Below are 23,611 nucleotides of genomic sequence, written 5' to 3'. Positions count from 1 at the left end.
ACAACTTACAAAGGAGGCTGCACTAAGAGCTGCTAGACCGAACAATAAGCGGTAATAACCTACAGGCCCTAAAATTGGGGGGCCTTCGCTGATGAACAGAACCTCTCAGAGACTGAAAGAAAACCAATGTCATTCCCTGTCATTGCTTCCCGCTCTCAGACTTGCTGAGGATGTGATGAGGGAGGGACAGAGGGGAAAAGAGGGCAAATTAATTAATGCCAGCTATCTTATTCCTGCGATGTCAATAGTCTCTACGCTTAGGACATGCAGATGTGGCCTCTCCTTTACTCAGAGCAAGTGCTAGTCCCCTGCCAGGCTTCCGGTGCGTCCTGCACAGATGGCACCTCTGGTCACAGTGCTCTTTTGCCTTCTGTACCTGAATGTCTGTCAAGAGGCAGTCCTGAGCACCACAGCATCCCCGGATGTGGTCAAGCTGCAGCTCTCCCTTTTATGTTCACCCAGGTCACTTGAGAGTGGAGGTCCAGGCCCTTTGAGGTTTTTTTAGAGAGGCTAACTAGCAGATGCACATGATACAGATGCAAGTCACAACACACTCAAGTTACCAGCAAAGGACATAGGAGAATAATGCAGCTATTTTAATGCATGTTTCCTTTTTCCTTTTTTTTTTTTTTTGCAATGAGTGTGCTATTAATACTGCAGTTACCAGAACTTTTGTTGTTGTTGCTTAGATCAAATAGGGAAGGGATGGAGATGAGGAGACGCTGTTGTTCTGGCTGCTGCTGCGCGAGATGAACTGATGAATAACGTGTGTGATTTCTTTTTTCCTTGTAGTTGCACTGTGCTTCCCTTGTAGTTGCACTCTGCTGTGACCAGGATCCAAGTTCAAAGACCTGGTTTCAATTACACGTTTGCCCATATATGTATCCTGAACAATGACAAGACATGCATAGTGGACGACATAGTGCATGTACTGGAGGAATTAAAGGCTGCTCGTTCTTCTAATCGAACTAATTTTGCAATCACTTATCCGATTACTCACTTAAAGGATGGCAGGGAAGTGTATAACGGGCATCAGCTTGGTGGGGTTACTGTGCACAGCAAAGACCGGGTGAAGTCTGCAGAAGCCATTCAGCTCACCTACTACTTGCAGGCAATCAACTCCTTGAATGACATGGTGGCAGAGAAGTGGGAATCCATTTTTTGTGACACTGTTGAACTTTTCCAGAAATCCAACAGGAAAGTCAAAATGTATCCTTTCACTTCTTCTTCGCTGAAGGAGGATTTCCAGAAGACGAGCAGGGTGTCAGAACGCTACCTGATCACAAGCTTGGTCCTTGTGGTCACCTTGGCCATTCTCTGCTGCTCCATGCAGGATTGTGTCCGCAGCAAACCCTGGCTTGGCCTGCTGGGATTGCTGACCGTGACCCTTGCCACCCTGACTGCAGCTGGGATCATCAATCTCACTGGTGGGAAATACAATTCCACCTTCCTGGGAATCCCCTTCGTCATGTTAGGTAACTATCTCCTATCTCCTCTCTCTTTTGTGTGTTTGTGCCTCCCTGACGCATTTCCCAGCAAGCAGAGAAACATCACTGCATGGCCCTCGGTGCCTCCTCCCCACAACGCTGCCCCGTGCCAAGTCCACGTGGCCTCTTTTCCTAAGCCGTCTGTACCGCACCGGGACGTTAAAATCATTTCTAGGCCTCCGGTGCGGCGTAGCATCCTGCTGTAGGCTGTCGTTGCCCGCGCAGTAGCGAGGAGCAGGGATGTGTGAATCGCTGCGTGTTGCGCAGAGCTCAGCTGCTGCTTTTCTGTGGATGCTCGATGCTGGTTTTGGTGGCAGGCATCGGAGGGAAACCTTTGCAGAGGTCCCCTCTCCATGCCGCAATGACAGCGTTGGCTGTGCCAGCAAGTCAGAGGGTCTGCGCGTGTTGAGTATTTAGAGAGCGCTGGCTCCTTTGAAGAGCGGGGCAGTGGTGTCGTGGCTTGGCAGGCACCTGTCCATGGGCTAAGGGTGGTGGTTGGTTCTGGGTCATGTTTCTCCTGAAGACCCTACATTGACTGAGCAAGGGCAGGAAGGGTTTTACAGCCTTGGGGTGGAGAGCTTTGCCTCCCCTGGCCAGGGACGGACCCGGCCAGCCGGCACCACAGCCGTGGAGGGAAGCAGCATTGGCTGCTCTCCCCCAGCTCTGGTGCCAGCAGAGGCATCTTCATCTGCCCAGTTTTCGTACCACCTTCACTCGCTGCAAAGGGATGCAGGATGATTTCCTTTTGTTTTGTTTTCCTTGAGAGTAAGGAAAGTAGAGAAGGGTGATCGTCTTGCTCTCAGCTCAGAGTCAGTGCCCTCTCCTGTTGGCACCAGGATGTGTGTGGGGATGCCGCGCGTTGTATCCAAACAGGCAGGAGGACAAAACAGAGCTCTGGAGAGTTCACAGCCTCTTTGTGTTTGGTTCGTAACCAGTGTGAAAAGCTTTGTGCGCTGTAGGTGTTTAATATGTCCTCGTTCACGCCATTATTCATGATGGAGAATAATACGTGCATTGATTTGATCACAGCTTCCCCAGCTGAAAATCACTGCTCAGCAATACTTCAGATTTCAAGTGTAAGAGTGTCTCCACTGACTTAGTCACATCATGTAGTGATGTGACACGTTTCAGCACAGCTATTTTTATACCCAGCACCAGGTTCCTATGCCATGCTCGTACTGTAGCTGTGGTATTGTTGCACTTTAATTAAAGACTATGCTTCAGTGCATCGCACTACCAGTTAGCATACAGAATATATTCAGTGACGAAGAGAATTCAGCTACGTTACCTCAGCTCTCCTTTTCGGATGGCATCCGTGAAAATTAAACTGTATCATAATCTAGAGGAAATACAGCACAAGAAAGTCAGCGTCAAAAGAAGGCTAGCTCTCTGACCTAAGTCTTTGGTTTGTTTTGTGGGTTTTTGTGCCTGTACATTTATTATAAAATTCAATTCTTCAAACCAAGTAGTATATATTCCATAAAATAGTACATAGGAGGGGATTTCCGGATGTGTTGCAAGAGTAATAGAAAAGCAGCCTAAAGTCCAGTCATACGAAATGAAAGTACCTGGAGAAGACGACTCAGAAATATGAAATATTAGCTCTGTTTAGGGATCAAAGCATCTGCTCACTGGGACAACCTTTCAGATCTTTAATTCACTAATAGTGACTATGCTGAGACTTGAAATCCTTGAAGACTTCTATTTTAGTGATCCTTAAACTGCCAAGCTGTAGAGCAAGCTCTGCCTTCTTTTTTTTTTTTCTGGGGCTTTTTTTTTGGTCTTGCTTAGTTGAAGTATTCCGCTCTTAAAAAGAGTGAGTTTCAAATATGCACCTCAGCTCTCACTGTGCACAAGTCAAGACAGAGCAGTCAAGTTCGTGTGAATCTTTCCTGCTTCCCTAGCTGCATAAAATCTCCCGAGGGACAGAAATATCAACAGGTGAACGGAAGGTACTGAAGAAATTCTGGAGGCTTTAGTGAGAGCTGTTTTAAACCAGCAGAGAGCTAGATAGGCAGGGTTTCCTTTTTTTTTGCCCCTGCAGTGTGTTTCAGAATGTATTTCATGCCTATATGTTGCTTTGCTTATAAAGGATGGTTTGACTCAGGGTAACCGGAGGCTAGAGACACAAACCACCCTTGCTGAACTACTACTTAATTTCAGTGACCATCAAACTAGATCATAGATTAACTGACTTTTAGAAAGCTAAAGGATTTCTGGCTAACAGTGTAGCCCCATAGCTATTACCCATAATCTCATGGCTAAAAGCAAAAATTAGATAGAAAAAATTATTACACTGGATAGATTTAAGGCAAGGCCCCTTTCCTGGTATAAATCATTAATGAAGTTTCCCTGGTTTATAGCAGCTGAGGATTTTTAACTTTTCATCAGCATCACAGAGACGGAGGCAGGGGGGTGACACTCTCCAGACATCATCTGCCCTCTGCCATGGGACAAGATTACGTCTTTCCTAACACATGCTTCTTGTTCTGCACTTTGTCTCCTCCTTGGGTTGCTTCCCCCTGTGTTTCGCTGCACTGCTGCTACGGCACCTGCATCATGTCTGACCTGAATTCCCCTTTTGTAACTCAGCTGTCCCCCTTATTTATCCACTGCATCTGGAAAACAATTTTTGTTTTTCTTTCTACGTATTTTCTTTCCCTCTCATCTCAGGTTCTGTCAGACTATGCTTACCAGACTTCCAGCAATCTTCTTGCATTTGGCCGCTCCACATCTTCCGTGGAGTGCAGTGCCTAAATCCAGGCGCAGGATTCAGGCTGAGGCTTTCAGCAGCAGGCAGAGTAGGAGGATGATTTCACACGTCTTACATATGGCACTCCTGTTCATGCATCCCCATATGACATTCTTTTTTTTTTCGGCAGTATGAAATGTTTGGCATTTGGTTGGTGGCACATGGTAATTCACGGATACTTCATGTCCCTTTCTACCCTGTTGGCACAATCAGTTATTCCAACCAGTACCTGGAAGATTACCCTTGTCCATGCTGAGCTTCTTTAGCTCACTCCATTTCTTCATTAAGTTCATCTTGATACCATCACTACCCTTCCGAGATGCTTTAACTAGAGTTGGTCAGCAGTGTTTTGCAGTTATCTGCTTTTTTTCGTATTTTCAAGAGTTCCTTTCTGAGTAGTTTAAATACTCTGTCCAGTCACAAGCCTGTTATAATAATTTAGGCAGTATGTCTGCAAAATACTGCGTTCACTGTGCTTTGTAATACTTGATCCTGTTTTCTGTGACATCGCTTCAGCAGCAGTCATTTCCAAGAACAAACAAGCTACAGTGAAGGGTGCCAGCCTCTGTAGGTGTTGAATCCTTGGAGCTTTTGCGTCAGTAGGACAATTTTAAGTTATTATATTACCATGGATTACTAAGTTGTGCTCTTAAGCTCAGACTCTGTAAGTGTAGGCAGGAACATCTTTTGCCTAACGCACCTGTTAAATATGACATACTGGTTGAAACGCTTCTTGCTTAGGTTTTAATCACCCTACGCTTTAATTAAGGCAGATTACTGTAACACTGTTCACGACAGGTAACTTGTTAACTCAGAGTAACTCAGTCAATGGTCACTGCACATAGCCTGAGTATTTGTATCCTGTGGCAGGCTTCTTCTTAGTCCTCACGGGTTGCTAACTGAATGGCAGAAATTGAAGGCAGGAGAGGTGTTGTCAGAGACTTACTTCTCCAGCAGGTACCAAAAGAGCAGGAGTCCCCTTTGGTGGCCGTAGGTTCCGCGTGAGAGAGAGAGGCGGGAGGCAGTGCCTGGGGCTGTGCCGGGGGCCGGCTTGCAGAGCAGGAGGGCAGGCTGGCTGCAGCCGCTCTCTTCTCTAGGGATATCTTGTCAAGTCAAACTGGGAACTTTCTTCGTCAGCTCTGGATTTATGCAGGTACTTCTAACGTGAAAGTGAAGCCTAAAACCTGTGAAGCTTGGCAGGCTCCCACCATTCATCTGGGCATCTTTTGAATTAGCATATGCCTCCATGGTTTTTTTTTAACTATCATCTGCATTTATCAGTGTGTAAACAAGCGATTTAAGGATAAGATTACTCACATGCCTTGTTCATGTGGGATACTTCACTGAACTAAGGCTATTTGATTTTGAACCTAAGAACGAAAAAATTAAATTCTGCTATTTGATTGATTTTAAAATAGCTGATTTATAGTGTCAACTGAAAAGTAGAATTAAAATTCTTATTTCCTGTTGCCTGCTCCATTAAAAACTACAGATGTTTTGTCTGGCACAGATGCTAACATATTCATCATAAGTTTCCCTTACGCATTAAATGGTGTTTAATAACTGCCAATCCTGTAAAAATACCAGTTTCCTAAAAAAAAAAAAAAATCCAAACCCGCAGTGTTAGCAAACAAACGACTGGGCAACAAGCAGCGCTGGCTGAACAAATTTTTGGCGTGATATTTTTCACTTCCCAGAGGTGGAGCACAGCATTTAACTTAGGGACTCAGAAGAAAATTGCAATATCGCCCTTTGCACTGAAGAGAAAACTAGCAATCTGTTTCCTATTCCTCTAGAAACTCCTACAGCTTGTTCAGGGAGAGGCGGCTCTCTTCAGCTGCCAAGTTCGTGAAAAGCATCAGCTCTGTGAAATCGCGATGGAATGCCAGGCACTGCCAGATACGGGCAGGGACGCGGGGCTGGCTCCATGGGCTTATATTTAGCCTCTGATGCTGGCAGGGGAAAACCAGTTAGCAGTTACGAGAGCGGCTTGAGCTTGCAGCTTGCTGCAAAAGGAAATGATAGCTGCCTTGTGTGAAACTCGGCAAAACAGGGGCAAATGCCTCTTCTTACGGCGTCCTTCTGTCCTCCCGTCACGTCCCGCCCTGTCGGTACGCCCTTTCTGGGAATAGGGAAGGAGAAGGTGGCCAACAGAGCAGGTCTAGGGAGGGACGACTGGGAAGAAGCAGGTGGAAGTGTGGGGCAGGTCACAGGTTCAGTCATGGTTGGAGGGGGAAAGTCAGGAGGAGAGGGAGACTGCACTGGGCTGCATCTGGCTGGCAGGAAGTGGCACAGGAGCAGGAGAGGTGCAGAAGGCTTTGGGAGTGTACCCAGAGGTACCAGGGCTCATGGGAACGCCTCACAGATGCAGAGAAATGCTGATTGCTTCTCAGAAACACAAATTTTTTGGGGGAAACACCTAGTGCGTGGCTTACCTGGGGGAGAGAGCCATGCTGGGGAGGAGTGAGCTGAGATATTTGTACAGGGGTTTTATGGGTACAAAAAGTTGGAGCATCGAAGATGCAGTCTGAGGTCAGAGGCAACTGAGAAAGATGGTTGGGAGGAAAATGTTAGGAAACAGAAGGGGAGGGGAGGAAAGTGTGTTTGGTGATGGGAGTGAAAGTGCAGGAAAGGCACGTGAGAGGATTGCTGGAGGTTAGGGACCACGAAGGCAACAGGTCGCTAAACCAAGCAGGGCAGCTAACAACCAGCATGAAAACCCTGAGAGAATGAGGGTGCTCGGGCCAGCATGTGCCCGCTCATGTGGCTCACTGGAGTTGCACCACAGTGCTAATAAGGCACCTGGACAGGCTCCTTCTTCCGTTTTCTGGAAGAACATGCTGGATAGATAATTGCAACATATGCCAATTTGTACACCCTAAAAGCATTCATTATTCTCGCTATCAAGCACCCAAGTGTTTGCTATATTCAATAAAACTGAAGTGTCAACATTGGTTAAATACAGAGAGCTTCAAAGAGAGAGAACCAGCCCCTGCACAGGTCTCCTTGGTGTCCTTAAATCCACACGCAAAGGTAGCATACACACACAAATGTTTGACTTTGTATAGTCCTTTTCCAATGATTTTCCTTTTGTCTGTTAATAAAAATGTGAAGCTCACTGAGTCTCTCTTGTTTTTATTCCCCAAGCTAAGCTTTCTCGTTCTCCCTGTCTGGCTGCCCCTATGCCGTCTCCTCCTGCCAGGAAGAAGCATGTCCTTCCTCAGCTGGCTGCCCCCTCTACCCCTTTCTCCCATCTCATCCATCTCATTTGCAGTCTCTATCAGCCTCCTCCAGCAGATCTTACCCATCTCCCAGCTCCGGTGGTTTTACTAATTTCTCTCCCATCCACCTCTCTCCTCAGCCACAGCTGGGCCCGTTGCTCCTACCCTTTTTCCTATGTTCTTGAATAACTTCCTTGGCTACCAAACCATACCATACCATACCATACCCTGCAGTCATATCTCAGCTGGTTCACATCTCCCTGTGATTTCCACCATTTATTCTCTGCTTTTTTCACACTGCCAAAGGACTCCAGGAGTGCCCTGAAAGTACACTTGGTTTTTTGTCACTCCATCTGCTCAGCTTTCCCAGTTCAGCCCTGCACAGCTCTGTTATACTCCTAAAACATTTTGTCCCTTTCATTCCCCTTCTAATAAATAAATAAATAAAATTATCTGGTTTCATCTGCCCTGAGCAGAATCCCATGCATGTCATTTTCCTCATCATTCCTTTTTTCTCTCTCATCTTTCTCTCCTCAGTGCCTGCACCTCTCTGAGCTCCCTATGCAGAAATGCATCTTCTGCAGTACCTCAGGCATCACCCAGCATTTCTATTCCTTGTGGGAAGAGCAGAAGCAGGCCCCCAGGCCACGCCGCACCACTAAATGTACCAATGAACCTGCTCAGCAAAGTCAGTGTTTTCCACCCAAAGGCAAGGTGATTAATCACCTCCCCCACCCGCTCATCTTCCTCTCTCCAGTTCTCCTCCTGAAGGATGATGTCCTAAGCCCACTGAGGAACCCAAACCCCAGGAAGCCACTAATGCATGGGAAGGAAATAGGCTTAAAACACAAATGGTGGCAGAGTATTTTAGACGTCTGTACCAGCCCTTTCCCATGCAGCATGAAAGTGGCAAGCAGAGCTTGCACCCAGCTGTTTGTGATGGCGACAGAGACAGCCTGAACCCATGTTCCCCTCCTTTACCACCAAAACCCACAGGCAAATCCTTGCACACATACGTGCTGCTTGGCTTCAGAAGTGTCGATGACTTAGTAAATATAATCCTGTTTGGAAAAGAGGAGCTGTATCTGTAGGAAGCCCATCCACAGAACAGTTTAATATTGAAATCAAGTACCCTATGATCATTGAGCAAGATCAGGTGTTGCCTGTTGACTGGTGGTGCTCCAATATGCACTTATTTCATATGAGAAGTGTGGTACAGGTGATGCAGTGCATTTAACAAGTATTCATTTGTGCAAACTAGCAGAAAGATGTTTTACTGTCTGCATTCTTTTAACTGCAGAGAAGCCAGTGCATGCGAAGACTTACTGGAGGGGTTTGTCAAGAGAAGTCCCAGTCAAAGGTACTGAGAGTTTGCCTCAGACATCCTGATTTTCTTTGAGTAGTGAAGCCCCTCCAGAGGAACTTTCACGTATATCAAAGTATATTGGAAGTTCACGTTAGAGAAATTAAACCTTTTGCTGTCTCTATGCATATGGGAAAAAAAAATATATATGTGTATATATATTTATCTTTGTGGTATACTTTGCATACTGGACTTGGATAGTCAATGAGGACCTGGGGAACGTCAGCAGGAATTGACATGACATTTCAGTTTAGCTCTTTCTATGAGAGAGATGGTGCACATTTTGGGCTTTTAATAGATGACATCCCCCAAATAGGCAATAGCTGAGAGGCATGTGTGACAGGGAGGGGGCCTGTCATTTTCAGGTTATAAGATCTCTGTGTTCTGGCAGAGGACACTGGCAGAGATGAATTAAGTTAAATTGGAATATCTTAAGTCTGAGTGCTTGGTTAAAAGCCCAAGATGAGTTCTAAATTTGTAATGATTTTTTTCGTCAGGAAACATAATAGGTCTTATGTGCTTTACGTGAAGCTTTGCTTCTTTTTGAGCATTGTGTTCACAAATGGTTGATTTATGTATTTTGAGTAAGAGTAATGACAAACATCACTTAAATAGGAGAATTTAAGGGTATGCTTGAGATGTTTCGTTTGCAGCTTTCTTACGAGAAAAGACGAACTTGGAAGTGTGGTAAACTAATCCATATTCCATTACGAAAACACTCCTAGAAGCAATTGATATTTTGGCTTGTGGGCTTAGAAATTTAAAACATTTAAAACACGACTTTGCCCCAGATGCACTCACTGTGTTCTACTCTGTCTTTAGGAACTGTTGTGTACTATATGTCACTTGGCTATTCTGTAACATGGTAAACTTTAACGTTGCACAGATGGTTGCAGGTAGCTTTCATTTACCTTCACATATTTTTTTTTTTTACGCAGCATGCGTAAAATCTTCAAAAACTCACTTTGTGGGGAAAATCAGTTTGCAATTTTGTCTGCCGATACGAATCTAAGCATGTCACATGCGAGATGAGCCCGGTAGTACTTAACACATAACTCTACATCTGACTTCCCCCTTGGCTGGTGAGGCTTGAGGTACATTCATCAGCAGGGAAATCCATCTTGCCAGCCACACTTGTCGTTCTTTTACTATCCTGGCATCCCATGCTGTGTGGCTCCCCTGGTGCACAGGGTGGTCCTGGCTCCCCCCACGCATCCAGGGATCTGCACCCCATGTCGGGGTGGCAGCATCTCTGTGCCCTCCTCCTCCTCCTCCTCCTCCTCCTCCTCCTCCTCCTCTTCTTGTCATCCTCCACAGCGCAAAGCTAAGCCTTCCTCCCTGTCTCTTCAAATCAGAACTTAGGCAGGGCTCAATGCTTCCTGGGAGATTTTCTGAAGTTTCGCAGTTAAAGTTTTTTTTCCTGGGAGAAGCAAGGGATTCCCACCCAGGGAGATCCTTTGAAGGCCATCGAGAGTTAGATGCTCCTCTGCAATTTGCCCCAGAACCCAGAGGCTTGCACATGCGGTTTGGCTCAAATTCTTTCGGTTCAGATCTGCACGGGGTCTGGGTAGACAGGAGAGGAGCACGCTGTGCAGACATAAATATTCCAGCAGCTAAAACCAGATTTCGCGAGTGCTCAGCTCCTTCTGTTGCGCTGAACAAAATATGACCTTTAACTTTTGCCAGGTCTTTCGTGAAAACGGAGGGAAGCAAGTAACACATTTAAACAAAGTTGACAGCCTGCTATTTAAACGCCAAAACAAGCCTTTTCCGATTCTTAAGTGGAATTAGATATTCCCTTTAGATACAAAAGCAGATTATTAACTATAACTTGTTTTGCATATCTGTCTTTCTCAAAACAAGCCACTTAATTTTTCTTTTAAATCTATTTCTGTTTTTAAAATGTGCATATCTGACATTCTTGCTACCCATATAACAACAAAATATCAAATATTATATTGGTTCAATACTAAAAAAAAGGTGATCCAAGCAAGAAAACTCAGCATTTTCGCAAAACGTAAATCGGTAAATTTTACTTTATTGAAATCAATGGGACTATTCCACATTAACTACACAGGTGCTGAATTACCCATATAATCGTTATAATAAGACACTATTAATTTGCATTTAATTTGGCATGGTTTAAAAAAATAATTTGAAAATTCAGTATTAAGTGAGAAGATGTCTTTTGTAATAATAGCTTTAAAATACACAAACCACAAAAAAAGTGGCAAACCATGTTACTACCATTACTGATTAGGGATCATGGTGAAGACTTGGACTATGAATACTGAACCATTGTTTAATTCTACTTATTTAAAATTCTTCTTTTCCTTGTTTCTTTTCCCCTTATTTAGGTAGAAAAAAAATCACAGGTATGTCTACATGTGTCTTTTGTGTGTGTATGTATTTCTTCAGAGCTAGGATTCACACGTAGAGTGATTGTCATTTCAATAATAATATGTAGATCATGCTCTTAAAATTAGATTGTGATTTGTACTGTTTTATAAAACATCAGCTCATCATTGCTTGTTTGCCATGATAAAAGATACCATTAGGATGCATCATGTACCTCAGGCATCACTGACTGTATCCTGACCCTTTAGGTTGAGACTGAGAGCTTGAGGGTGATTTCTTTTTGTCAGTGCATTCTTTGTGCAAACATGTACTTTTTAGTGTAAGAAAGGGCTACACCTGACCCAAACAAACCCTTTCACAGAACAGAGGGCTAATCTATGCTGCATTTCCAAAAGCAGGTCAAGGGAGGAGGTCATGGGAGGCGATTCTTCCCCTCTGCTCAGCTCTCATGAGACCCCATCTGGAGTACTGAGTCCAGCTGTGGCTTCCTCAGTACAGGAAAGACATGGACCTGCTCAAACAGGGCCACAAAGGTAATGGGGGCTGGAGCATCTCCCTGTGAGGACAGCCTGAGAGAGTTGGGGTTGTTCAGCCTGGAGAAGAGAAAGCTCCAGGGAGACCTTGTAACGGCCTTCCAGCATTTAAAGGGAGCCTATGGGAAAGAAGGGAAGGAACTCTTTGTCAGGGAGCGTAGTGGTAAGAGGAAGGAAGGCAGTCTCAAACTCAGAGTGGATTTAGATTCGATATTAGAAAGAAATTCTTTCCTATGAGGGTGGTGAGATACTGGCACAGGTTGCCCAGAGAAGCTGTGGCTGCCCCCTCCCTGGCAGTGTCCAAGGCCAGGCTGGATGGAGCTTTGAGCAACCTGGTCTAGTGGGAGGTGTCCCTGCCCATGGCAGGGGGGTTGGAACTAGATGATCTTTAAGGTCCCTTACAACCCAAACCATTCTATGATTCTCTGAAGTTTAGAAACAAAGAAAATGCAGGATATTGTGTCAGAGATTCATTGCCAGAAGGCTGGGATCAAAATGACTCCAGTGCAGCAGATCTGTATGAGTCTGGTGAGGAACTTAGCCCTCTTTTAAGCTGTGATTGGCAGCGCTGCACGAGACCTAAATGCGGCATAAACCTTGTGCTGGATTTTCAGATGCTCCCAGTTTTTCTGCGTGTGCATTAAGCAATTTGAGCAGAGGCTTAACAGCCCAGAGAGACTTTCTGCGGGATCTACAACTAAAAATAACGTTGTGGTCTCATAGCATGAAGCACTGAGCACCAGTTGAAGATTTCTTCTCTGCATGCACCAACCAATACAGCGTGTTGTACGGGGACACTTTCTCTTCAGTGGTGCGCTTCTGTGGGCACAGCCACCCACAGCTGTGAAACGGCAGTTACTGGGAACATATTATTAAACATTTCGTTTTCTCTTACTTTGTTGTCAAGTAGATACAGCACAAAACACAACTCTCTCCAGAGAGTGAGGCAGATTTTTATCTGGTGTGAATGCGCCAAGACGCTAGTGGTTTTGATCCTGGTAGTAAATTGAAGAATACAGGGGCATGCCTGGTGCTTTCTGACTGGGATGGACTGTGCTGTTTTAAGCATGGTTGGAGAGACCAGCCTGGCAATTGAGTGTGAATGACTAATATTCAAATATAAAGCAATCCCAGAGATTGATCTGCTGGTATCATGCCTAGATGCCTAGCACACTGACATATTTAATTTCAGTATGTTTCTCCTTTGGGAAAATCCCAAGTCAGATGTTAACATCTGCAGGCATAGTAAATCTTAGTGTTATGCATGTAAAATTTAGCAGTCTTTAAAACAATAGTTGCAAATGCTGCCTACCCAATAACATTGTCGTGGTATTTCTGAGGTGTGTTGTCACACTTGTAATTTAGTTACCAGCACAGACATGTAGGGTCTATGTGAGAGGAGGTAAAGAAAGCATTGCAATATGTACAGCCTATGCTTACACCAGTACATTCCATTCCATATCACTCTGTGTGTGTTCTTCTTTATCCAAGTACCACACTTGCACGTAGTGTTCAGGCTTACTTGCCCTTTGAACCTGTGCTTGGAGGTATGAAATGAAGTCAAGGCGGTGCTTGGGTGGCGGAGACCTCATTCACTTGGCAAATGAGAGTGCATTTAAGACTACTCAGCAGTCTACAACCCTCAGTCCCCTTGTCACAATTCTCCTGAGATGAACACTGCTGCCTGGAAACCCAGCTGATCAGATGAGTACCTTACAGGATGCTAGTATCCTGTAGGATTTCACTCTACACTGGAACAGGGCTCTCAGAAATGCTCAGGCAAGCATAGGAAAAGCAAGCAGGATTTGTCATGTGTTTTCTTTTCTCGGCAAAAGTGTTTGGGATGGGCAAGTCTGGGCATGGTGGGTCGTCCAACTATAAGCACACTCTTTGAGGTGTGACATTCATGCGGTGAAACTGTTATGTGGCAGCACTGTTTATGCACCACAAAGGTGGACTTGGTTAGAGTAACCCACACCTTGTTGCAACAGCATGCGGATGATGATCGGTTCAAGACATGCCACTAAATTGCTACAAACTGTCATATAAGTTAGGCTTGGTGCTCATTTTGTCTGCGTGGGGAAGGATCATGGTTACCTGTAGTATTTTATCGTTTTAGTGAGAACAGGGTATGAAGCCAGATGTTTGCTTCTACTCGGTGCAAATTCTCTTGCTCTGCCTGCATATTCAGTAGCGCTTTGAACCTGTTGTATGTTCCGAGTTAAAATCGTGCGTGCTGGGAGAGGCTGCATGAGGCAGGTTGTGTGTTCAGTCAACAACTGGTTGGTTGCAACTCCTGTGACAAAGGGAGTCTGGATTAGCAGTTCCCCTTGGCTTTTCAGAAGATGGGAGCTGATGAGATCACTAGTCCAGCTGGAAAAAATAAGTCAGCAGGGCGAAATTATCTCAGCCTCTTTGTTGACATTACTGGGGAAAGCAATCCCAGAGTTGAGCAGCATACATTGTTATTTTTAATGCTGTCCGCTGGGAAAATTCATTGCACCTTCATTGTATCACATGTTCTTACAAGTATCATTTTGGAAAGGGCAATTCTTGCAGAGTGATTCTGATCTCCCAGGTACTAATTTTGCACAAGTGCAGTTCTTGAGACCTTGTCTGCATTGGCGGCAAGCTGGGGTATGAATTTATAGCATCCTAGCTATTTCATGTTAATTCATTGTGTGTTTGTCTCTGCAGATAATATTTCATTCCACTTTGAAAGTGAATCAGGCTGTCCTTCAGAGATTTCCGGAAAGAAAGTTGGCGCAACAGAGCTAGCCCTCTGTAAATTCACACACTTTTTCACAGCACACTAAATTCCTCTTGCAGACAAGTACTCCTATTCAGGGGGATGAATTCAGGCTTAAATCAACCTAAGTGAGACAGCATTCATCCAGCTGAACCGATAGTGTTACAAGGATGCAGCCGTTACAATACAAGCAAAAACCTTAAATCAAAATCCAGTGTTAACCTCAGTAACTCTGTCAGAGCATGCTTCCAGTTCAAGTTTTTGCCTACCCAGTTTGCAAGGCTCCCATGCATCCCACTGTGACTCATTCCCAATTTCAGCCAGTCTTTCGTGCCATTAGTGTCAAGAAGAGATTTCTGATTAAAAAGTAACCACACCCCTGCCCCCCCCAAAAAAGGTTGCTGATGTTTCTGATCCCAACCATTCCGTTAGTCCAATTTAGAGCAGAAATAGGGGAATTAGCAACGAGGCGGCAGCAAATTTTGGTAGGGAAGGGGAACCAGTGCCTGAGAAAAGGGAAACACCCCTTAACCCAGCTTGCTGCTAGAGAAGTCTGCCCCCTTAGGAAGACAGTTTGGTGCTTTATTAGTCTTAATTCTGGCAGTTAATGGGCAGCATACGCAGTGGTGCAGCGTTCAGCCTCACAGAGGTGGAGATCAATCATTATTAGCGTTTCGTGTGCCACTGCATTAAAATGGGATGAATAAAATTAATTACCCTTAAAATGCGACCTTCCGTGCAGAAGGCTGGAACTTCACAACCTGTAAGTGTACTTTACTCGGAGAGATTTTATTCAAGTATCAAACACACAGAGAGACCTGAAACGTTCAAAACAGAAAGAACAAAAAAAGTGAGACCCACAGTGTACCTATTCTGTACTTTCATTCATGGGTAAAACTGCAAGAAGAGGAACCAAAACCTTGTTCTCAGTCATGCCCCTTCCTTTCTTTTACAGCAGAAATCTGTTTGAATACTCAAACCTTGTATTATCGTGGTAAGATAAAAACTTCACATGATTTTAGTGTAAAATTGAACATATCCTTTAATCTTTAAACAATGAAAGCAGGCAGGAGCCATTGTGTTAGGGAAGTGCCTATGCCAAGTGAATAAAGAGCTGGTCTGTGACTCCAGTGACCAGGAGGTCATTTTGCTGCCCTTTCACAGCCTCTTTAAATCCCTGCCCCCCTCTCTGCTTTGGTCTTGCCCTTTGTCAGGCAGGAGTGGAGACAACTTTAGGCCTGGGCTGCCAATGCCCAGTCATAAAGGGCTCTTGCTTGAACAACCATTTAGCAGGGGAAAGGATGCATTTCTTTTTTTAAAAGATTTTAAAATGGTACTAAAAAGAACAGCTTAAGCGCCTGCACATAAGTAGTGGTTAAAATGAGGTAAATAATTCGATAATTTAAGCAACAGAAAATTTTGCTTTAGTTTTCACAGCTTCCTACAACTGCTTTTTCTTCTCATGAATGCTCTGCACTGATTTTGTGAAGCATGTGTAATTGCAAGACTCAGTGCTGAAGAAGAGGAGTGAAACTTCTTATAGTATTTTTCAGGCTACTTGTAAAAGCCTGTATTTAAGCTAGGCATAATTTATTGGTTTTATTGCTGGTATTGTTATTAGCTTCTAAAATTAAAGGTAGTTCACCATAGCTGTAAAAAAAATAAACTCCTCAGAAATAACAGTGACTATCTTCTTAATTTCTTTGGCCACAGAAACCATAATTTCTGTCCTCAGTCGTCCAAGACGTGGTAGGAGTATCTCCTACAATGCAAAGTAGCAGAAAAAGAGAATAAAGAAAAAAAAATTTAGTCCTCAGTTTTTCCACTACCTTTCTTCTATTCCCCTAATGTTTTTCTTTGCACTTTGAGAACCTCTTTTCCGTAAAAAAAAAATCCCATCTTTTCCTGTACTCCTCTTTAGCTCATGGTTGTACAGCCTGACTCTAGGGCACGACCAGTGAATAATAATAGCAAATGTCAACAGGAAAAGATCTCCAGTACCCCATTAGCTGTTTGATTTTATATTTATTATTTACTGAATGGCTGTGAATAATGAACAAATTGCTCTAAATCACTACAGATTTGTGTCTAAATCTCTTATTAAAAAGGGAAAATCAGATAAAGCAATTACAGAATTTATATGCACGGAAAAATTTGCCTTCTTGTTAATATTATAGGGAGTAGACATAGCACCAGGTAATTGGTGCAAATTGGTTAGGGATGCAAAAAATGAAACTCTGAAATGACAGAAAAATGATAGAAATTCTCACAAAATACTGCTATGGAGCTATCTGGCCTATTATCTGTGGGTTAGATTTTTATGAGCATCAGCAAGTTAGACAACCTTGGACATTGTCACCCCTAGCTGTGCTTGTAGCTGGTATTTAGGGGAATAAATTAGGTTAGGTAAATCCCATTCTAGCTAAATAAGGCTAATCTTTAGACTGCCATGCCTAATTTGTGCATGAGTTTGGGCTTAATCTTTTCCTTAGAGGACAGTGGATCAGGTCAGTGGTGCCACTGATGCAAAAAAGTGTGTAAGTTTGTAATTTAGGCTTATCTCCCTAAAGGTAAATGAGAATTTTGTAGCTGTTATACAAATGGACAAAGGAATCACAGATTGTACAACTGAAGGAAAATACCAATTCCTAGCATGCAGGTTGTGTAACAAACAACAAAAGGAACCTAGCGTAAAATAGAAGAGTATCTAAATGTTGGGGGTTTTCTGTTGGCTTTGTGGAGCACATGCAGTGACGCCTCTTTGTGCATTTACTTGAGCAGTTCTCTAAATCAGATTCCATTTTAGGGTAACCCTGAAGATTATGTAAGAGCAAATTGTGGTTTTATGTTTCCTACTTAAAGGAAATATGTGATATTAAGAATGATGTTATTGGATATTCTCCAAAATTTTATACCTGTTATAAAGTTGTGTTCGGCATCATATTTAATTAGCTATAAATTCGTGGTTTTCTCATTACAAAGTCAAAGCCTTTCCAAATTAATGCAGCTATTTGAGTGGTTTTAGGCATGAGCCTATTAACGCTGAAATGCTTTTTTACAAAAACATGCTATAGCTAAAGCTCAGGATGGAAGTAATTTGTAATATTCAATGACCTCATTTTATTCTGTTTTGCTCACTCAAAGTTAATGCATATGATGCCATGTGAAATTCTCAGACGAGCCTGTCTGCAGGACTTATGGGAGCCATAAATGGATTAAACCTCTCACTCCCTGCTTTGGCAAGTGATCAGTTACATTTAAATAAAGGTCAGTCCGTCTTTACAAAGAACACACTGAAAGCAAGCTTAATAGCTTTCCCTACTGAGCCTAGAACATAACTATTTGAAGCGTAATTAGCAACGGGATGCCAGTCACTGATTGTGCTTTTTGCTTGATTTTATGTCTGGGGAGTTCCAGTATTCCCCATTAGCTTTAAGAAGGAGCATGGTGCGAGTTATCAAATTGACAGTCTTGACCTGGCCTCTGAAAGCAGCTGTAAAACATTGTTTGGGAAAATTAAGATGAATACCAAATGCCATACCAAAACCAGGACCATAATATTGCTACAAATTGGACATTCGTGATCCGTGCCGTGACTCCAAATAGGTAAGATATCAGATACACATGAGAGCACGGACTTTGTTACTCAAAGTACCAGCTGGCCATGATAAGGAGATACACCAGCTCTCCTGTTATCTCATAAGATGAGCTCTGTATTTTGAATTCTTTATACAATACCCAATACCTGTTTCTTTCAGCATTAACAGAATGGCCAGCTCTACCATCTGTTAAAATAGACAGGATATTCCTTGTAGGAAAGGTGGACTACTACAGCTACAGTTGCTCGTACAGTAAAAGGTACTGACCATAAAAGGGTAATTTTGTCAACTTAATTAAATGTTTCTCATACGTGAAGCATTTAAGACTAAGTGTAATCATTGAATCATAGAGTGGTTTGGGCTGGAAGGGGACCTTAAAGATCCTCTAGTTCCAACACCTCTAATGTATTTTCTGGTTTTCTGGTTCTTCAGTATACAGCATTTGTTTGGGTATTTCTTGACCAATATTCATAGCCCTTGTGGCAAAAGTGATCATCTTCTACAGGTGGAAAGAGCAGAGCCAATACAGCAATTTTGCTACTCTGCAGACAACCTGAAATTCTAACAGAGACCTGTGAATTACCTTGACCTGCCTAACTGCAGCATCAGCTTCAAAATTCCAGTGATTAGACTTCAGTGTTAACAGCAACTAATTCAGCACCGATCATTTTATCTAATGTTATCAGGAAATGGGTAAGAGCAAAACAGCATGGACTGGCTCTGGGGATTTTCAGGAGATAATAAAAGAGCAGACCAGAGAGGTAGACAGGGGACAGCAAAAATAGAAAAAGATTAAGGAGGAGGAGCAATTAGAAGGCAGCAAAGAGGGTGGGATTGGATGGAAAGGATTTATTAAGTAAGATAGACATGATATGAACTATTATGAGAAGATATTGCAGTGTTATGTTTTAAGTGTGATACAAAGACCATATCTTTCCATTCATCTCTATGTAAAACATCAATTTACTTTCATCGCAGTCACTCTTACCTTGTAGCTGGTTGGTGTCTGTGTTCCCAGCTAAGGAGCACTGTGTGAGAGCAGAGGTCTGTATCTTCCACATGCACTTTGGTCATCAGTCACAAAACAGAAACTGTAAGAGGAAGATGACCAACCAGGGATTAAGATAAAACCATGTACTTTTCCCAATTTACCTGCACTTGGGGGTTAAACAGGATTTTAAGTCTTCATCTCCTGTCACTAATGCTATATCCATTTTAGAGTTAATTAAATACATTACAAAATGAAGGAACTGACAAGAAAAATAGGGCTGCATTTGGTTTTATTAAAGTAAGAAGACCAATGCCTTAAGCAGTTCCGTATCAGTTCTACCGCTCTGCTTTATTTCTGCTTTTTGTTTGTTTGTTCCATTTCTAGGATTTCTTTGTCCTAATAGAAGATTTCTACAGGAAGTGGAGAAATCAGTGGCTGATTTAAACAATGATTTTTAGCTTATATGAAAGTTTCATTTTTTACAGATTTTCTACAAAGCAGCCAACTAATGCTCTGCTTCTACCATGGGCACTTCAAGGTCATATTTCTTTGTTTTCACCACAGGTCAAATCCCATCACCAGGAAAAACTAATTTCAAAGCATCTTCCATCACAGGCACTCCGAAATAATGAAACGAAGCAGCCAACCAGAAAAAAAAAAAAAAAAAGAAAATGAAACCTTTTTTCTTTAACTCGTCAACCCTGTGCCAGTGACGCAGAACTCTCCACAAGCTCTGACAGTAAGGTTTGCTAGTCAGGTAGCGAATGCGCTCCTGTGGCTTAGACCTCCATAATCATTTCTCTCTTCTGCAGGACGTTTACTCCAAGCATTGGTAGTGGCCAGCCGTGTCTCCTTTGAGTCTTTTAGCATGTTCGCATTACAGTTTTCCACATGTTGATTTGAGTACTTTAAACACTTGCTTTGTTCTCTATTGTAGGTCATGGGTTATATGGGACTTTTGAAATGTTGTCCTCCTGGAGAAAAACTAGAGAAGACCAACACGTTAAAGAGAGGACTGCCGCCGTGTTTGCAGACTCCATGCTCTCGTTTTCTCTCACCACTGCCATGTACCTGGTCACTTTTGGAATAGGTGCCAGTCCTTTCACTAACATTGAAGCAGCCAGGATTTTCTGCTGCAACTCCTGTATTGCAATTTTCTTCAACTACCTCTATGTACTCTCCTTTTATGGTTCCAGCCTGGTGTTTACTGGCTACATAGAAAACAACTACCAGCATAGTATCTTCTGCAGAAAGGTACCAAAGCCAGAGGTATTGCAAGAGAAGCCTGCATGGTATAGGTTTCTTCTGACAGCCAAATTTAGCGAGGACACGACAGATTCAGAGGAAACGAGCACTTATGAGAGTCATCTTTTGGTGTGGTTCCTGAAACGCTATTATTGTGACTGGATAACAAACACTTACGTCAAGCCTTTTGTAGTTCTCTTTTACCTTGTTTATATTTCCTTTGCCTTAATGGGCTACCTGCAGGTCAGTGAAGGGTCGGACCTGAGCAACATCGTAGCGACCGCGACACGGACCATTGAGTATACGACTGCCCAGCAGAAGTATTTCAGTAACTACAGCCCAGTGATTGGGTTCTACATCTACGAGTCGATAGAGTACTGGAACACCAGTGTGCAGGAGGACGTGCTGGAGTATACCAAGGGCTTTGTCAGGATATCTTGGTTTGAAAGCTACTTAAATTACCTTAGGAAACTCAACATATCTACCGGACTGCCCAAGAAGAACTTCACTGATATGTTGAGGAACTCCTTCCTGAAGACCCCTCAGTTTGCCCATTTTTCAGAGGATATCATCTTTTCCAAGAAATACAACAACGAAGTCGATGTCGTGGCCTCCAGGATGTTCTTGGTGGCCAAGACAATGGAAACCAAGAGGGAAGAACTTTATGACCTCCTGGAGACACTGAGGAAGCTCTCTCTCACCTCCAAGGTGAAATTCATCGTTTTCAATCCATCGTTTGTGTACATGGATCGTTATGCCTCTTCAGTGGGAGCCCCCTTACAAAACTCCTGCATTAGTGCTTTATTTCTGCTCTTCTTCTCTGCATTCCTGGTGGCAGACTCTCTGATCAATGTCTGGCTCACTCTAACTGTTGCCTCAGTTGAATTTGGAGTTATAGGTTTTATGACGTTGTGGAAAGTGGAACTAGATTGTATATCTGTGTTGTGCTTAATTTACGGAATTAATTATACGATTGACAACTGTGCTCCACTGTTATCAACCTTTGTCCTGGGCAAAGAGTTCACAAGAACTAAATGGGTGAAAAATGCCCTGGAAGTGCATGGGGTAGCTATTTTGCAGAGCTACCTCTGCTATATCGTTGGTCTGATTCCTCTTGCAGCTGTGCCTTCAAATCTGACCCGTACACTGTTCAGGTGCTTGTTTTTAATAGCATTAGTCACCTTCTTTCACTGCTTTGCCATTTTACCTGTGATACTGACTTTCCTGCCACCGTCCAAAAAGAAGAGGAAAGAGAAGAAGAATCCTGAAAACCGTGAGGAAATAGAGTGTGTTGAAATGGTGGATATGGATAGCACCCGAGTGGTTGACCAAATTACAACAGTTTAACTTGTTTGTTTGTTGCTTTTTTACACTAAGTCTTACTGATGGAAAAGAAAAACAAAAAGAAACCAGTATTGACTAAATATCTGGAGAGAGGAAGGGGTTGGGAGGTTTTCTCTCCCCCCTCTAAACTAAATACAGGAGTATTCAAAACGATGGGAGAAATTAAAAATAAATTTTAAAAAAAAAAAAGAGCCGAGGAATTGTACCTTGCTCAGCTCCTATAACAGGTATTACAAGAGAATTTGCACACACTTGCAAAGAGGGTTTGAATTTTAGATGCATGAACTAAGATCTGATGAGAGAAGTTGGGTTCCTAAGTAGCTTCTGCATCGCCTGTACTGCAGATGCTGCAATTATTGTGGCTAAACCCGATCAGATTGAAAGGTCAACTGTCAAGGCTGAAGTAGCACTAAATGTTTGCAGGATGTAAAGGCTTTACAAACTTTCTGCACAGCAATAACTCAAGTCAGTGAGTCAGCTCTTATAGGTCTTAGCCATCACATTTAATTTTTCTTTTTTCCCCTAATCTAAACATTTATGCAAGACTGTATAACAGATAGCAAACTGTACTGGGAAAGGAGGCAGTACACAGCAACCAAATGTTTTCCAAACACTTTTATGTTATAAATCACTTTTTTTCTAAAAATATAATTATTTTAAAATATAAATCATCCCTTGTAACATTTTTAATCATGGTTTTATAGCTGTTTCTTTTTCTTATAAAAACAAAAAAAGAACAAAAAAAGAATCCCAGTGACTCTGTCACTGTAGAAAATATATACTTCTATTTTATACATGTCTCGCTACTAGTTAAACATGTAATCTGCTTTACCAACTGTAATTTTATTAGCACTCTACTAACACATGTGAGTGGATCTAGCAGCAGAAGACAGAAGGTGGTGTACTGAATATTTCAGCACCACAGTCCATGACACAAACCTCAAATGTTAATATGTCATCAAGGAAGTGAATGTTAGGGCTCTTTTAGCGAGAGCCTATTTCAGGCCATTCACTGGTAATGCACACTAAGAGGATTAGTGGGCAGTTTTACATAATGTATAACTTAATCCCTCAATCTTCCTAGAGTACCTGTAAAGCAGTAGACCATGCAGCTATGGGCTCTTCCAGGAGACAGTGGACCATGAGTGTTGTGTGGAACAAACCAAAGCTTGAGGCTGCGGTTTAGCAGCAGCAAGTTTAACGACATCCCCAAAGAGCCCTTATCTAAGGGGCCTATTGAAAACATCACATCTGAGGGAAGAAAAAAAAAAACCTTTAAAAAGATTACATTATGGAGTCTTTTTGGAGCTGTGAGTTCTAAATCAATAATTCTGTCAGCATCTGTGATGTGGAGTAATATTGATAAAGCAGCATCTCATTCCTCCTCCTCCCCTTCCACCCTTAAGAGCGACAGGCTCATTACTGTAAGATTTTGTCACGTGGCTGAACCCCAGTGGGGATATGCAAGCCAATCCTATAGGTTTTGCTGAGAGTATTCTGACTAAACGTCGCCTGTGAAAGCCCGGTTGCAGGAAGCTGGCTGGTGTGTTGGGTGGTCTCAGGAGCACAGGGGCTGTGGCTTTGTGGTACGAGGTAGAATGTTGCAGCCAGACTCCTTTATAACAGCTCATCCGGAAAGTAAGAGTGCCTGAAAAGTTGTCAGCAGTTGGCATGGTGTTTGCCTCAATGACAGTATCAGGAAGACGATGGGATGTTGCTGGAGCCGTGGAGCTTGGACTACTGGGAGCTGTGTGGCTCAGGAGGCTGCCTGTGTTACCTGTACGGCGATTACGTCTGTGCTCTCAAACCCAGGATATGCTTTGTTGCATGAAACTTCTCTTTAGCATCTAGTCCCAGGTGACCCCCCCTCAGATGCCCTGTGCAAAACCTGCAAATGCTGCCTAGTGGATATTAATTTTCAAGCAAAAAGCTTCCTCCCTAGCAGAAAATAAGATAACGGGATATTTTG

General features: G+C 43.1%; 1 protein-coding gene across 1 annotated transcript; it reads left to right on the top strand.

The window, feature by feature from the left end:
• Positions 1 to 814: 814 nt before the first annotated feature.
• PTCHD1 (patched domain containing 1) lies at positions 815 to 21,801 on the top strand (the record flags this gene model as incomplete). Its single annotated transcript, XM_009864388.1, has 2 exons — positions 815 to 1,475; positions 19,991 to 21,801. Coding segments are annotated over 2 exons (2,316 nt in total), but the record flags the coding sequence as incomplete, so codon positions are not given.
• Between the last annotated feature and the right edge of the window lie 1,810 nt (positions 21,802 to 23,611).

This window comes from Apaloderma vittatum, unplaced genomic scaffold (genome assembly GCF_000703405.1).
Source record: "Apaloderma vittatum isolate BGI_N311 unplaced genomic scaffold, ASM70340v1 scaffold3062, whole genome shotgun sequence".
Taxonomy (NCBI): domain Eukaryota; kingdom Metazoa; phylum Chordata; class Aves; order Trogoniformes; family Trogonidae; genus Apaloderma; species Apaloderma vittatum.
The sequence above is the reverse complement of the archived record's forward strand: the minus strand, read 5'-3'. Positions and strand labels throughout refer to the sequence as shown.